The sequence below is a fragment of the Heterodontus francisci genome, unplaced genomic scaffold (assembly GCF_036365525.1).
Source record: "Heterodontus francisci isolate sHetFra1 unplaced genomic scaffold, sHetFra1.hap1 HAP1_SCAFFOLD_91, whole genome shotgun sequence".
Classification (NCBI taxonomy): Eukaryota; Metazoa; Chordata; class Chondrichthyes; order Heterodontiformes; family Heterodontidae; genus Heterodontus; species Heterodontus francisci.
Window position 1 is genome coordinate 4219951 of NW_027140989.1, and position 16675 is coordinate 4236625.

The 16675-nt window shown below is 45.2% G+C and overlaps 1 protein-coding gene and 1 pseudogene across 1 annotated transcript in view; one reads left to right on the top strand and one right to left on the bottom strand.

Moving 5' to 3' along the window:
- Positions 1–211: 211 nt before the first annotated feature.
- Positions 212–16675, top strand: part of LOC137361690 (histone H4-like) — a gene marked incomplete at its 5' end in the record, with an annotated part of 33939 nt that continues 17475 nt past the window's right edge. The window contains one exon of the mRNA XM_068026393.1: positions 212–445. Within this exon, the coding sequence (XP_067882494.1) occupies positions 212–445 (234 nt within the window). The remainder of the gene's footprint in view (positions 446–16675) is intronic.
- Positions 1018–1964, bottom strand: LOC137361662 (histone H2A-like; annotated as a pseudogene).

Here is a 16675-nt window from a genome sequence, read left to right on the forward strand (position 1 = left end):
ATTTTTTGTTTGCTGTAAAATGTACATGGCATGAGAAATGAAATGGAAGGGTTGTGAGGCAACTCACTCCTGTATTGAAGGAAACTGATCTCCATTCCACTCTTTATATTGTTTGACTTGGTGCTTTTTGGAACTGTTTTGTAATGTATTTTTTTTTTACAGATTTTTATGAATAAAGTATATTTTGGAAGTTAATAAAAGAAAGTCTGGCAGAGGTAAGGGAGGGAAAGGACTAGGCAATGGCGGAGCAAAGCGGCACCGCAAAGTGCTTCCTGATAATATCCACGGCATCACCAAACCAGCAATCCGCCGCCTGGCTCGCCGTGGCGGGGACAAGCGGATCTCGGGTTTGATCTATGCGGAGACTCGCGGGGTGTTGAAGGTTTTCCTGGAGAATGTGATCAGGGATGCGGTCACCTACACTGAACACGCCAAAAGCAAGACGGTCACTGCCATGGATGTGGTGTACGCTCTGAAACGGCAGGGCCGCACAACTCGACCCTTTCCAGCAAACGCCCAACAAAGGCTCATCCACGAGCCACCCACCGTCTCACAGAGAGAGCAGTGAGCTGGAAACGGCAGATGTGATAGGCTGTTCAGAACTGACTGGAATAAATCTGTGCTGTGTTCGGGTAGAAAACTGGAATCCCCGAAATTGACATTTCAGTTGCAGCAAGGATGTGCAGTGGATCTGATTTTCTAAACGGGCTGTGTAAACAGTGCCCAAGACTCGACATTTAGTTATTTCCCCAGTCGACACATGCCCTCAGTGAAAAGCCACATCACTCCTCCAGAATCACCCATTGTTTTCATAGAATTTCAAAATGATTTCGCTGCAATGAGGGAATCCGGGACTTTTGCAGCAGCCGTTGAATCGGTCACTGGCACCAGACCCACTTGTGATGTTATTTCCCCCGAGACGGTGTTTCCTGCACTGAAACTGACAGGGTTTGTGAAACTGATCAGTTTCAGCTCAATCATTCAGGGACCTGGAATTCACGCAGTTTGAGCCCGCGCTCACTTCTGATTGGTCACCCTCTTCCCATTCGCATTTCTTAACCAATCGTAGAGCCTCGAATTAGGGAAAATGCAGCAAATCATTGGCTTAAATTGTCGAAATTGGCAGAACGTTTGAATTCGAAAAAGGCGCCAATTTCAGTGTCGGAAAAAAGTGAATTACTGGAAAATCTATTTAAAGTTGTTCGTAAAATGTTTTCCACCAACCTTTAAAAACCTTTCTTTATTCCGCTATTATCGCCACAAATTCCTGGCGCTATTTTACGCACAGCTTTAACCTGTCAGTTTTTCCCCCACTTCTTATCTGTAACCGGCGGTAAATGTCTCCATTCAGCAATCCTTAAGGGACCAATAACGCAAACTCGGTGTGGAAAGGAATAAATTAGACTATTGGTAATTCCCCTTCACACAGGGATCAGGGGGACAGTGAGAAGCCACTGAAATAGTTGCTCATAAACATTTTGAATAGTTCCTATTCTGTTCTGTTACTGACATGCTGGAATCAGACAGTAATCAGCCCTTTCACAGAGACTGTGGGTGGCTCCGAAAAGAGTCTTTGGTTTATTAGATGGCATTTTGTCTGCTTTACTTTTTCTGGGAGCTCTGAGCGCTGGTTGTCTTGGGTAGCACCCCGCCCTGAGCGATGGTCACCCCTCCCAGCAGCTTGTTCAGCTCCTCCTCGTTGTGGACAGCCAACTGCAGGTGTCTGGGGATGATGCGGGTCTTCTTGTTGTCCCGGCCGCGTTACCGGCCAGCTCGAGGATTTCAGCGGTCAGATACTCGAGCACAGCAGCCAGATCGACCGGGGCTCCAGCACCCACATGCTCAGCATAGTTGCCCTTTCTCAGAAGCCTGTGAACACGGCCCACCGGGAACTGCAGTCCAGCCCGGGAGGAGCGAGACTTGGCCTTGGACCGAGCTTTCCCGCCGGTCTTTACTCCAGACATTTCCACAATCTCACAAATACTTTCACAAATGGATAATTTCCACAGCATTTACTTTACTTAAAGACTGAGAACTCTCCTCAATGGTCGGTACTTAATTCCATTTGCCTATATTCTTCACCAGTCAGGTCACTGACCAACAGAAGAGGGCGGGATTTACCCGCCACGACTTCAGAAGCAGAGAATTTGTCAATTTCAAAAAGCCCACCAAGTTCATTGCCGGAAAGGAGGGATTAAAATAAATGTCATCCTTCGTCAAAGATTTAAAGTCCCATCTCTTGATTTTGTTTTATTCAACTTGTAAAATGTTATTTAAATTGTGACTCATTCCACAATCGCTTTCAAACACTCACGGGTGGGGCCTGCATTGGCCTGAAGTGAAATACTCAGTTCAGTATTCAATCAGAGCCCAGTGTCCTTCTCTGAAAAGAGGAAGCCGGATCAAGTCCTCAAACGGCCCTTAACTTGCTCTGTAATAATCCCATCCCAGGCTGTTACACTGCGGAGAGTTGCTGTTAATAAAATGATTAATCAGTGAAGGGATTAAGGTCTAATCCTTACCGCTGAAATCAGCTGTTAATGCGGTCATTCAGGGGCTGTGAAAAACCAGATTAAGAGCAGCTTTAAGCAAAAAAAGTGAAGGCGGGTGATCAGATTATGGGTTCGTGTTCGGTTAATAACAGGAGAAATGAAACACAGCAGTGGGACCGTTATTATATTATACATTGTCTGAAAGTGATTTCATAAAGATGTCGGATGCAGCTTTTTCAGAGATTGTGGGCAGCTCTTAAAAGAGCCGTTGTGTTTGGGATGTTTTTCAGTCCATTGTGCAGTTTTACTTGGAGCTGGTGTTCTTGGTCACCGCCTTTGTCCCTTCCGACACGGCGTGCTTGGCCAGCTCCCGTGGGCAGCAGCAGGCTCACGGCGGTCTGGATCTCCCGGGAGCTGATGGTGCTGCGCTTGTTGTTATGGGCCAGGCGGGAAGCCTCACCCGCGATGCGCTCGAAAACATCGTTCACAAACGAGTTCATGATGCTCATGGCCTTGGAGGAGATGCCGGTGTCGGGGTGAACCTGCTTCATCACTTTGTAGATGTAGATGAAGTAACTCTCCTTCCTCCGATTCTTGCCGCCCTTTGTTGACGGTTTATTTAAGGTTTTCTTGGCGCCTTTCTTAGGAGCTGCTTTCTTCTCTTTTTTTTATTTCCAAAATATACTTTATTCATAAAAAGCTGTCAAAAATACATTGCCAAACAGTTTCAAACAGCACCAAAAAATACAAACATTGCAAGGGAGATCAGTTTCCTTCAGCACAATCATGAGTTGCTTCACAACCCTTCCATTTCACATTTGTCATGCCAATTACATTTTTACATTTACAGCAAATGAAAATTTTCCCGACACGTTCGAGGGGTTTCCCAGGGGTCCAGCCCCTCAGTTCAGCTTGGTGGGGGGACCTTACCATTTTCAGTTTCAGATACAGAAATAAACCAAACCCCTTCCGAGTGCGGATTAAATAGACAATCCCACAGCTCTATGCTAATGAGGGATGGGAGAAAGTAAAGATTGTGATTGGGTGATTGGCAGTGATGTCACAATAGTTTTATATCTGCAACCAATCACAAACTCTCTCAATGCATTCAGGAATTACATTTCCCAAAGACTCTCTCCAGCCCCAGTTTCTATTGAAAAATCAACCGGGAAATGACGCCTGGCTGCGAGGGTCTCTTATTCTCAGCAGCTTCTCACATTCCGGCCTTTAAGTTGAGCGCTTTATTGGGCAGAAATATTTATTCAGGCAGTTTCTACAGCTCAGAGCCGACACTGGGTTCGAAACCAGAAATAGGAATACGGGGCACAAACAACGAGTTTCTGCTGAACCTTTATAAATCTCACTGGTTATCGGCCTCAGCTGGAGCATTGTGTCTAATTCTAGATTCCACATTTTAGCAGGGATATCAAGGCCTGAGAGAGAGTGCAGAGGAGATTGACTAGAATGGCACTAGAGATGCGTGAAAGGATAGCAAAGCTACCTCGACTACACGTCTTCACACCCTACCTCCTGTGAGGACTCCATTCCATTCTCCCAGTTTCTCCGTCTCCGACGCATCTGCTCTGATGATGCTACCTTCCATGACGGTGCTTCTGATATGACCTCCTTTTTCCTCAACCGAGGATTTTCCCCACTGTGGTTGACAGGGCCCTCAACCGTGTCCGACCCATTCCCCGCACCTCTACGCTCACCCCTTCCCCTCCCTCCCAGAACCGTGACAGGGTTCCCCTTGTTCTCACTTTTCATCCCACCAGCCTCCATATCCAAAGGATCACCCTCCGCCATTTTCGCCACCTCCAGCGTGATGCCACTACCAGTCGCATCTTCCCCTCCCTTCCCCTGTCAGCATTCCGAAGGGATCGTTCCCTCCGCGACACCCTGGCCCACTCCTCCAATACCCCCACCACCTCGTCCCCGTCCCAGGGCACCTTCCCCTGCAATCGCAGGAGGTGTAATACCTTCCCATTTACCTCCCCTCTCCTCACTATCCCAGGCCCCAAACACTCCTTTCAGGTGAAGCAGCGATTTACTAGTACTTCTTTCAATGTAGTATACTGTATTCGCTGCTCACAGTGTGGTCTCCTCTACATTGGGGAGACCAAGCGCAGACTGGGTGACCGCTTTGCGGAACATCTCCGCTCAGTCCGCAAGCAGGACTCTGAGCTTCCGGTTGCTTGCCATTTCAACACTCCCCCCTGCCCTCATGCTCACATCTCTGTTCTGGGATTGCTGCAGTGTTCCAGTGAACATCAACGCAAGCTCGAGGAACAGCATCTCATCTACCGATTAGGCACACTACAGCCTGCCGGACTGAACATTGAGTTCAATAATTTCAGAGCATGACAGCCCCCCATTTTACTTTCATTTTTAGTTATTTTTTCTTCCTTTTTTTTACATTCTTTTTTTACATTTTTTACTATCTTTTTTTGCATTTATTTCATTTCATCTTAGTTTGTTCAGTGTGCTTACCCACTGTTTTTTTTTTCAGGTTTTTTTCAGGTTTGCACTTGCTGCTGTTCAATATTCAGTGTCTTCACACCTAATCTGTACTAATGCTTTGTCTTTCAACACACCATTAACATATTGTTTGCCTTTTCTCCGTGACCTTTTGGTCAGCGATGTGGCCTGGCCAAATCTGCACCTTCTCCTTTGTTATCTCTTACCCCACCCCCACCTCACTTGCTTATAATCTGTGACTTTTCCAATATTTGTCAGTTCCAAAGAAGGGTTACTGACCCGAAACGTTAACTCTGCTTCTCTTTCCACAGATGCTGCCAGACCTGCTGAGTGATTCCAGCTTTTCTTGTTTTTGTAGCAAAGCTAGGGTCGTTCTTCTTGGTGCAGAGATGTTAATGTAATATTTAATAGTTGTGTTCTACATTCTAATGGGTTGAAGAGGAACTGTTCCCACTGGCAGAAGGGTCTGTAACCAATGGACACAGAATTGTTAAAAGAACCAGGGGAAGATGAGGTGATATTTTGACACGCGTTCTGATGATCAGTTCACCAGTTTTAAACACCTGGAACTGAGCTGAGTATTTTATTGGCTGTGATTATAGCATCAGAGACCAAAAGAGAGCGGCCCAGTCCCAAAGTCCACAGAAAGACTCAATGTATTGCTCCATGTGAGCGATGCTGTTGGAGCAGTGAGCATAGCTGCCTTCCAAACAGCTGGAATGAAAACAGAAAATGCTGGAAATACTCAGCAGGTCAGGCAGCATCTGTGGCGAGAGAACAGAGTTAATGTTTCAGGTCAATGACCTTCCAAGCAGCTGTGCCCGGGTTTGATTCCCAGCCATTGCAGTTTGGCATTCCTTAAATTCCTCAGATGAGAAACTGAAAGATCGGAACTGAGTTGGCTGCTGTCTCGAAGGAATTTTGTTTCCCAAAGCAAGAAGTGGATAATTTGAATAAACATATTTCCAACGCTGATTTCCTTCAAATTAAAGTTAAATTGAACTCTGATTTTGCTCCTTTTTATTGATAATTATTATTTGACCTGAATCGTACAGTGGACTCAGAATAGTATTACTCGGATTCATTTTCCCACAGCTATTCCCGTTCCTTATAAAAAACAATTCCTGGATTCTGGAAGCTGTGGATTGGAGGGTAACACACATATCCACACTATTCAAGAAAGGAAGGAGAGAGAAAGCATGGAACTAAAGGCCAGTTAGCCTGACATCAGCAATGGGGAATATGCTACAATCTATTATTACAGACATGGTAAATGGTGATGTGGAATATCAGAATATGGTTGGGCAGAGTCAACATGGATTTTTTAAAAGGAAATTGTCAATGACAAACTTATTAGAAGTTGTTGATGTTGTAACTGCCAGGGTAGATAAGGGGAACCAGTGGATGTAGTCTGTTTGGATTTTCAAAAACCATTCAATAAGTTATCAAACAAGAGGTTATTACACCAATGTCGGTCCCACGCGATTTGGGGATAATATATTAGTATAGATTGAGTAGTAGTTAACAGACAAAAAACAGAGAGCAGGAATAACCGAGTCATTTTCGGCAGGAAAGCTGTAAGTAGTTGGATACTGCAAGGATTGGTGCTCGGGACTCAGTTATTTGCATTCTGTATCAATGACTTAGATGAGGTGACCGAATGTCATGTTATCCATGTTTGCCGATGATATAAAGTGAGGTGGCAAAGTAAACTGTGAGGAGGATGCAAAGGGGAAAAAAGGGATTTAGACAGACTAAGTATGTGGGCAAGAATGTGAGAGATGGAATATAATGGGGAGAAGTGTAAAGTTACACACTTTGGCAGGAAAACAGCAATACAGAACACTTTTGAAATTAGTGAGAGACTGGGAAATGATTACATTCAGAGGGACCCGAGTGTCCTTGTCCAGGAATCACAGAAAGTTAACGTGCAGGTTCTCAACCAATTAGGAAAGCAAATGATATGTTTGTCTTTATTGCAAAGAGTTTAGAGTATGGGTATTAATTGCAATTATACAGCGTTCGATCACGCTTGGAGTGCTGTGCAGTTTTGGTCCCCTTATCTAAGGAAGGATATACTTTCCTTAGAGGGAGTACAGAGACGTGCCACTCGGCTGCTTCCTAGGATGAGGGGATTGTCCTATGAGAAGAGATGGAATAGACTAGGCCTCTATTCCCCAGAATTCAGAAGAGTGAGAGGTAATCTCACTGGCGGATAAAATGCTCAGTGGTTTGACATGGTAAATGCTGGGAGGATGTTTCCTCTAGCTGGGCAATCTAGAATGAAGGGTTACAGTCTCAGTATAATGGGCTTGGTCCATTGTGCAGTTTTACTTGGAGCTGGTGCACTTGGTCACCGCCTTTGTCCCTTCCGACACGGCGTGCTTGGCCAGTTTCCCGGGCAGCAGCAGGCGCACGGCGGTCTGGATCTCCCGGGAGCTGATGATGCTGCGCTTGTTGTAATTGGCCAGGCGGGAAGCCTCACCCGCGATGCGCTCGAAAATATCGTTCACAAACGAGTTCATGATGCTCATGGCCTTGGCGGAGATGCCGGTGTTGGGGTGAACCTGCTTCATCACTTTGTAGATGTAGATGGAGTAACTCTCCTTCCTCGACTTTCTGCGCTTCTTGCCGCCCTTTGCTGACGGTTTACTCACAGTTTTCTTGGCGCCCATCTTAGCAGCTGCTTTCTTCTTCTCCTTAACCATCTTCAGATTCAATTTCAGACACAGAAATAAACCAAACCCCTTCCGAATGCGGATTAAATAGACAATCCCACAGCTATATGCTAATGAGGGATGGGGGAAAGTAAAGATTGTGATTGGGTGATTGGGAGTGTTGTCAAAACGGTTTTAAATTGTAGTTTTCTAATTGTTGTCTTCCGCCTTCCAATCAGAATAAATATTTGCAACCAATCACAAACACCCTTACTGCAATCCGTAAGTATATTTCACAAAGACTCTCTCCAGTCTCAGTTTATAGTAAAACAGTCGCTCCCTGTGTAAAGCTCCCTGGTAATGTCCTGGCTGTTGTTGGGAGGACACTTATTGACTGATTCTGTGTCGTTGTGTCTCTGCTATTGCAGGTGATTGTGCAATTAATTCCGTTTATTTTTACTTTCTGCTACTGTGTTTGAGTGTTTTATGTAATTTGGTAGCTTTCAGTCTCTCGTTCCGTGTCAGTGCGCCATTTTCCCACACTCTCTTGGCCAGTCTGAACATAGCAGTGGAAGCCTTTCCCATGTGCTTGTTGACATCTGCATCGGGAGACAGATTACTGGTGATAGTTGAGCCTGGATAGGTGAACTCTTGAACCACTTCCAGAGCGTGTTCGCCCATATTGATGGATGGAGTATTTATGATGTCCTGTCCCATGATGGTCGTTTTCATGAGGCTGATGGTTCGGCCAAATTCGTTGCAGGCAGCTGCAATGCTGTCAGTGAGTCTCTGCAGAAACTCTTCAGTGTGGGATGTTAATGCAGCATCGTCAACAAAGAGGAGTTCCCTGATGCGGACTTTCTGTACTTTGGTCTTCGCTCTTAGACGGGCAAGGTTGAACAAACTGCCATTTGATATTGTGTGGAGGAAAATTCATTCTTCTGAAGACTTGAACGCATGTGAGAGCAGCAGGGAGAAGAAGATCCCAAACAGTGTAGGTGCGAGAACACTGCTATGTCCAGACTGGCCAAGTGAGTGTGGGGAAATGGCACACTGACATGGAATACAAAAGTCCAAGTATATCAAGCCTGAGTCCTCAGTACTTTGCTCTCCGGCAGCGAGGCCTGGAGAACGTATGTCAGCCAAGAGCGACGTCTCAATACATTCCATCTTTGCTGCCTCTGGAGAATCCTTGGCATCAGGTGGCAGGAGCGTATCTCCAACACAGAAGTCCTTGAGGCGGTCAACATCCCCAGCATATACACCCTACGGAGCCAGCGGCGCTTGAGATGGCTTGGCCATGTGAGCCACATGGAAGATGGCAGGATCCCCAAGGACACATTATACAGCAACCTCGTCACTGGTATCAGAACCACCGACCATCCATGTCTACGCTTTAAAGTCGTTTGCAAACACGACATGAAGTCCTCTGACATTGATCACAAGTCGTGGGAGTCAGTTGCCAGTGATCGCCAGAGCTGGCGGACAGCCATAAATGCGGAGCTAAAGTGTGTTGAGTCGAAGAAACTTAGCAGTTGGCAGGAAGAAAGACAGAAGCGCAAGGGGAGAGCCAACTGTATAACAGCCCCGACAGCCAAATTTATCTGCAGCACCTGTGGAAGAGTCTGTCGCTCCAGAATTTGCCTTTATAGCCATTCCAGGCGCTGCTTCACAATCCACTGACAAGCTCCAGGCGCTTACCCATTGTCTCTCGAGACAAGGAGGCCGAAGAAGAAGAAAATAAGTCTCTGGTGCTGTGTGGATTCATTCTGTATCTATCAGACTCTAGGATTGTGAGTGTGACATCCATTCTGTATCTGTCAGACTCTGGTACTGTGAGTGTGACATCCATTCTGTATCTGTCAGTCTCTGGTACTGTGAGAATGAGGAGATGAGGTGGAGTGTTGCGGCAAGGATGATGGAAAAGAGCATTGGTGCAATTACACAGCCTTGCTCGACCCCAGTTTGCATTGGGATTGGGTCAATGTTAAGTCCGTTGGGAAGGATTACAGCTTGCATGTCATCATGCAGTCATCAGAGGATGATGATGAATTTCTCTGGGCAGCCAAATTTGAGGACGTTCCATAATCCCTCCTGGTTGGTGGAGTCGAAGGCCTTTGTCAGGTCAGAGAAGACCAGGTAGAAAGGTTGTTGCTGCTCCCTACATTTTCTTGGAGTTGTCTTGCTGTGAAGATCATGTCCATTGTGCTTCTTGATGGACAGAATCCACATTGTGATTCCAGTAGGAGCTCTTCAGCCACGGGGAGGAGGCAGTTGAGAAGGACTCTTGTGATGGCCTTCCCTGTGGCGGACAGCAGGGATACCCTTCTGTAGTTACCACAGTCAGTCTTGTCACCTTCTTTAAAGATGATCACCATTACAGTGTCTCGGAGATCCCCTGTCATGCTCTCCTCCTTCCAAATGAGGGAAATGAGACCATGTATTTGTGTCAAAAGTGCTTCTCTGCCAGATTTTAGAATTTTGTTGGGAATTCCATCTATGCCAGTGGCCTTATTGTTTTTTAGCTGTCAGATGGCCTTTTCAATCTCTGTCAGCCTGGGATTGTGCTGACAGCACGGTGGGTAGCATGCTGTGGAATGCGGTCAAGGGCACTTGCATCAAGGACTGAGTCACAATTGAGGAAATTTTCAAAGTGCTCCTTGCAACGAGTGCAGATTGCCTATCTGTCCTTGATCAGTGTCACTCCATTCTTTTGCTCTCAGTGGGGTAGGTCCTTGGGTACGTGGGCCGTGCATGCTCTTGACTGTGCTGAAGAATCCACACATGTCGTGGCTTTCAGCAAGTTTTTGTTGTTCCAGTGTTCTTTCAGCCCATCAGCTGTTCTTTAGATCTACTCTACAGGACGAGAGGGAAACTATTTAACCGATGTTGCCTCCAGTCCAGATGTGAGGCCACTCCAACCTCTGTCATCAAGCTGCAGGATGCTGACGACGCCTGCGTCTGTGCACACTCAGAGGCCAAGCGTCAAACCCTGATCAATGCATTCACGGAGGTGTATGAAATAATTGGTCTTAAGCAAAACATCTAGAAGACAAAGGTCCTCTACCAGTCTGCTCCCCGACACTGCCCCTCGACTATCAAGATCCACGGTGAACCACTGGACAATGTGGATCGCTGCTCATACCTTGGGAACCTCCTGTCACCAAGGGCAGATATCGACAATGACACGCAGCATCACGTCTAGCGTGTCAGCGGAGCCTTCAGTCATCTGAGGAAAAGAATGTTTGATGACAAAGAACTCAAATCAGACACCAAGCTCATGGTTGAAATGGCTGCAGTGTTACGTGCCCTCCTGTATGTGTCAGAAACATGGACACTGTACAGCAGACATCTCAAAGGCCTGGAGATATATCACCAGTGGTGCCTCCGCAAGATCCTGCAAATTCAGTTGCAGGACAGGCGCTGCAATATCAGTGTCCTCTCTCAGGCCAACATCCCCAGTATGGAGACACTGGTCATGGCTAGTCAGTTATGTTGGATGGGCCACATCATCCCCATGCCTGACGCCAGAGTCCCAAATCAAGCTTTCTACTTTGAACTCCATCAGGGCAAGAAGCTACCAGGAGGGCAGAGGAAACATTACAAGAATTTCCTTCAAGACATCCTGAAAAGCCCTGACATCTGCACTGATTCATGGGCATCTCTTGCCTGAGACCACCCAAAATGGAGAAGAAGCATCCGCGAAGGTGCCAGCCAGTTTGAAATTCGTCGACATGCCCAGGAAGCAACCAAATGCAAACAGTGGAAGGAGTATTTGGAAATTGGAGAATCCCATTCACCCACTTCACCAAGCACCATCTGCCCCACCTGTGGCCGAGTGTGTGGATCAAGAATTAGACTATTCAGTTACCTAAGGACACACAACCCTGGAGTGGAAGAAAGTCATCCTCATTCCCGAGGGAGTTCCGAAGAAGAAGTTTAGAGTGACATCCATTCTGCATCTGTCAGTCTCTGGCATTGAATATGAGTGTGGGATTCATTCAGTATCTGTCGGTCCCTTGTACTGTGTTTGAGTGCAGTTTTCAGGCTGTATCTATTAGTATCTTTTGTGTGAGTTTTGTATTCATCTGCATCTTTCAACATCTAACACATTATTTGAGTTTTGTAGTCATTCTGAACTGACCCTTGGTGATGTATGTGTGTTTGAGGGTGATTGTTTACCTTTTAATCTGTTGTACTGTACATGAGTGTGAGATTCATTCTGTATAGCTCTATCTCTGTTCTTGTTATGTGTGTGTGATTCATTCTGTCTGCTCCATCTCTGGTAATGCATATATGTGTGGTATCAATTCCAGTTCTGTCATTTCTGGTACTGTATGTGAGTGTTTACTTCATTCTGTAACTGTCAGTCTCGGGCACTGTCTGCATGTTCTGGATCCGTTTTGTAACTATCAGTCTCTCGTGCAGTGTGAATGTGGAATTAATTTTGTATCTCTCCATCTCTAGTGTCATGTGTAAATTTGGAGTTCATTCTGAATTGGTCATTGCTACTGGATCTGCCATTCTCTAGTACAGTTTGTGAATGTGGGATTCGTTCTGTACCTGTCACTCACTGGTACTTTGTGAAAGTTTGCGATACATTCTGTATCTGTCGGCCTCTGGTAGTGTGTGTGATTGTGGGATGAATGAATTAGCAGTCAGTGGTGCTCTATGTGAATGTGGAAATCATTCTGTAACTCAGTCTGATATTGTTCTGTGAGGGTGGGAATCACATGTATCTTTCAATCCCTGGTGCTGTGCGTGAGCATGGGATTCATTTTGTACCTGTCAGTCATACTGTCTGTATCTGTGGGATTTATTCTGTACCTTTCAGTCTCTGGTATTTTGTACGAAAGTGGGATTAATTCTAGATTCACTGCCACACACTGGTTGAGTGTGTGTGTGTGTGTGTGTGTGTGTGTGTGTGTGCGCAAGAAGATAAAAAGATACAAAATAGGAGCAGGAGATGGCCATTTGGCACATCGAGCCTGCTCCACCATTTAATAAGATCGGGGCTGTTCTGATTGTGGCCTTAACTCCACTTTCCTGCCTTGCGCCCATGATCATTGACTCCCTTGTAGATCAAAAATCTGTCTATCACAGCCTTGAATATATTCAATGACCCCCAGCCTCCACGGTCCTCTGGAGAACAGAATTCCAAAGATGAACAAGCCTCTGAGCGAAAAAATTCCTCCTCATCTCCTTCTTGAATGGGAGGCCACTTATCTTGAAACTGTGGCCCCTAATTCGACATTCCCCCACAAGGAGAAACATCCTCTCAGCATCTCCCTGTCCAGCCACACTGAGAATCTTATAGGTTTCAATAAGATCACCTCTCAATCTCCTAAACTCCAGTGAGTTTCGGCCCAATCTGCTCAACTTTTTCTCATAAGACAATCCAACTTCCCAAGTATCAGCCGAGTGAACCTTCTCTGAACTGATTCCAATGCAAGTATAGCCCTCCTTAAGTAAGGAGACCACAACTGTGTGGAGTACTTTAGTTGGGATGTCACTAATGCCCTGTACAGTTACAGCAAATCTTCCCCACTTTTAAACTCCATTCCCCACGCTAAAAATGCCAACATTCCAGTTGCCTTCCTAATTACTTGCTTTTGCTGCATGCTAACTTTTTTGTAATTCATGTACCTGGACACACAGATCCCTTGGTCCAGCAGCATTCTGCAGTCTGTCTCTATGTAAGTAATATTCTGTTTTTCTATTCTTCCTGCCAAAGTAGACAATATCACATTTTCCCATATTATACTCCATCTGCCAAACTTTTGCCCATTGATTTAACCTAGCTATATCTCTTTGCAGACACTTTGTGTCCTTCTCACAACTTGCTTTCCTACCTTTCATTGTACGATCCATAAATTTGGATTTACACTCGGTCCCTTCATGCAAGTTATTAATATAGACCATAAAGGTTGAGGCAGCAGCACTGATCTCTGTGGCACTCCAGTAGTTACAGTTTGCCAATTTGAAAATTCCCCAATTATCCCCACTCTGTTTCTTGCGAGTTAGCCAATACTGTATCCATGTGCGTGCAGTTTTCAGATTGTGTCTATCAGTGTCTGTTACTCTGAGTTTTGGACTCTTTCTCAATCTCTCAGTGCTACTATTTGTGTGTTAGATTGCTTTCGATGACTCAGGCTGAGGTACTGTCAGTGAGTGCAGTAATCAACCAATACCTTTCAGCATCTGGCACTGAGTATGTGTTTCTAAATCACTTTCTATCTGTCAGTGTCTGGTACTCTGTGTGATTGTGGGATTCATTATTTAACCTTCCGTCCAAGGGATGGTGCAAGTCTGGATTTATTCTACATAAAAATTCAGCACAGCAACAGGCCACTGATGTGGTAGGGTTTAAGCAGACAGGTAGATACATAAATCCTGTTTGAGGTTTTGCCCAGTATTAAATAGTATCTGTCACTGTGAACACAATAGTGAAATATAATGTATCCTACAACCTGATACAGGATTGGTGTGCAAGTGTAAGTCAGGCTGTACTGATCAACTAACTCTGAGTGAGAATCTTGGACTTGCATGTAAAATGAGCTCTGTCTGGAATTGTACAGGATCTTCCATCTGACACTATATGAGGTTTTCGGACTGGTATGTAAATTATCGCTCAGACTATACTAATCAAATTTATATTGTATCTTTTAGTTTCACAATCCGGATGAGTTTTAAAGTGGAATCTGAGTTTGTCCCTCTGCAATCTGATTATGCAGTTGAGATTTGTATCTAATGTATATGTCTGGACACATTATGGGAATTAATACTGATAATAAAGTCAAAACCCGTGTAAATATTAGGCTGTTATTTAACTTGAATCTCGGAGCACTTCATTGAGGTTATTTCTGTAACTTTGAAACAGGAACCATGTGTCAGTTCTATGTTTATTTAATTTGTCGCTGAGGTTGCACTATTGTGGGATTGACACACTGATAATTTGATAGTGGGTGAGAATTTGGACTGGGATTTGTGTATCTACCTGTCAGTGGTACTGAGTTGGGGTGACATGAAAACAACGTGCGTCTCTCCTGCTCCATTTGATTGATGCATTGAAAATGTGTCCCTGGATCTGTTTCTGCTGTCTGAGACTGTGGAACTGATGACCTGTCTGTGTCTCTGCACTCTGTGAGTGATAATGTACGGACTGTGTGTGAGAAGGAGCTGGTGACACTCTTCCATGTAACTTGGTGGAGGAAACATCACATTTATTTTGGTTCATTCAATTATTTGCCTCTTTGAACAAAAGAATGTCTATAATTCAAATACTGGTGAGGTAGAAGAAACAGGATTTTAATGAGTTTAATCTCTCATAATAATTATAAACGCCCACAAAGGAAGACCAGCAATACAAATATTATCATTGTTTGACTGCACTGCAGTAACAGGTTCTTCCCATTCTGTCTCCATCCCCTTGTCCACACACAACCCAAGAATGGCCTCTCCCTTCCCCCACTCACCCCATGTTCCGGGACCAGTTTCCGCTTCACTCCGCCTCTTACAAACAGCCCCCGCCTCCCCCTGAACTTGCCCTGGACTCGATGGTGATCTCTGAGTCGATCTGCGGACACGCTCCAAAAGCGATGTGCTGCTGGAAGGAGGCTGCTGTTTGTTCCCTTCCACCGGGACCGGGATCTCTCCATTGGCGGCTGTTTTAAACCACCTTCTTCCGCTCACAGGCAGTGCTGGGGGAGGGGAGCGCAGGCGCAGATTTCTGCAACAATTCCGCAAACAGAAACATGGAAAAATACCGGCACAGAATGAATCCATTCGGCCCATCATGTCCGTGCCAGCGCAAAGAGAGCGATTCAGCCTCATCCCACAGTTGCTTGTTATTGGACAGTGAAGTGTGGAAACAGAAGCGGACAGTCAGGATGTGGGGAGTTACACAAAGAGAATCTATTATAGGCACCAGGTGAGAAGTGTGAAGGACACATTTTAAACAGTGGCTGTTTGGTTTCGCTTGAACGGTTAGACCATGGGAGCGGGAACTGGAAATCTGACCTGTGTAAAAGTCCCTGTTCCGTCGGTCAGTCCCATTCATGGCCCAGTGGATTGTTTCTGGATGTCATTTAATTGTTGTAAAATGGCCAAAGCCCCTGGTATGCAGTAGCTGGGGGCCGCAGGACTGCAGTGGAATCAGACACTGACTCTGTTTGCATTGCTGGGTTTCCTTTGTGATTGTTCATAATGATTATTAATTGAAAAATTGTTTTGGTCACTTTTGTATCTTCTACCACATCTCTTCCTGAATTAGAATAAATGCATTTCCTTTCTACAGGCAAATACTTGATGGAAGCAGAATAAATGTCGTGATTCCTCGACACAAGAGGAAGTGCAGCCAGCTCCTCACACACAGTAAGTACAGTATCACTCACAGAGAGCAGAGACATCAGTTCCACAATCGCCGCCAGCAGAAGTAGTCAGACCGGCACTGATCCCAAGTTCCAGAGACCAACAGTCAATCCAACAGTCACACAGAGCAGGAAAGATTGAACTTGTTTCCATTTCACCGGAACACAGTCCCACTGACAGGTAGATACATCAATCCCAGTCCAAAATCACACCCACTATCAGATTGCAAGACACTGTGTCACTCTCACAAGAGAGCAGCCATAACTACAAATTCAATGTCAGATTGAACAGACAAACAGTACCTGATTGTAAAGTACAGAATTAATCTCAATAATGTACCCAGACGACAGACTGAGCTCCATGTTACACATCACTCCACAAATCTCACAAATAGTCAGCGTGGAAGACACAGTATTAATTCCATTCCTGCAAACTGAATGAACCTGACCATTACATACTCGGACATAAAACATATTGTAAGATGAAAGGACACAGACCTGAAATGTTAATTCTGTTTCTCTCTCCACATATGCTGCCTGAACTGTTGAGTATTTTGAGCATTTTTGTTTTTTTAAATTTCATATTTCCAGAATCTGCAGAATTTTGCTTTTATTTTAGAGTTAAAGAAACATTGCATTGTGAGGTGAGAGTGACTGCCCTTGACATCAAGGCAACCAT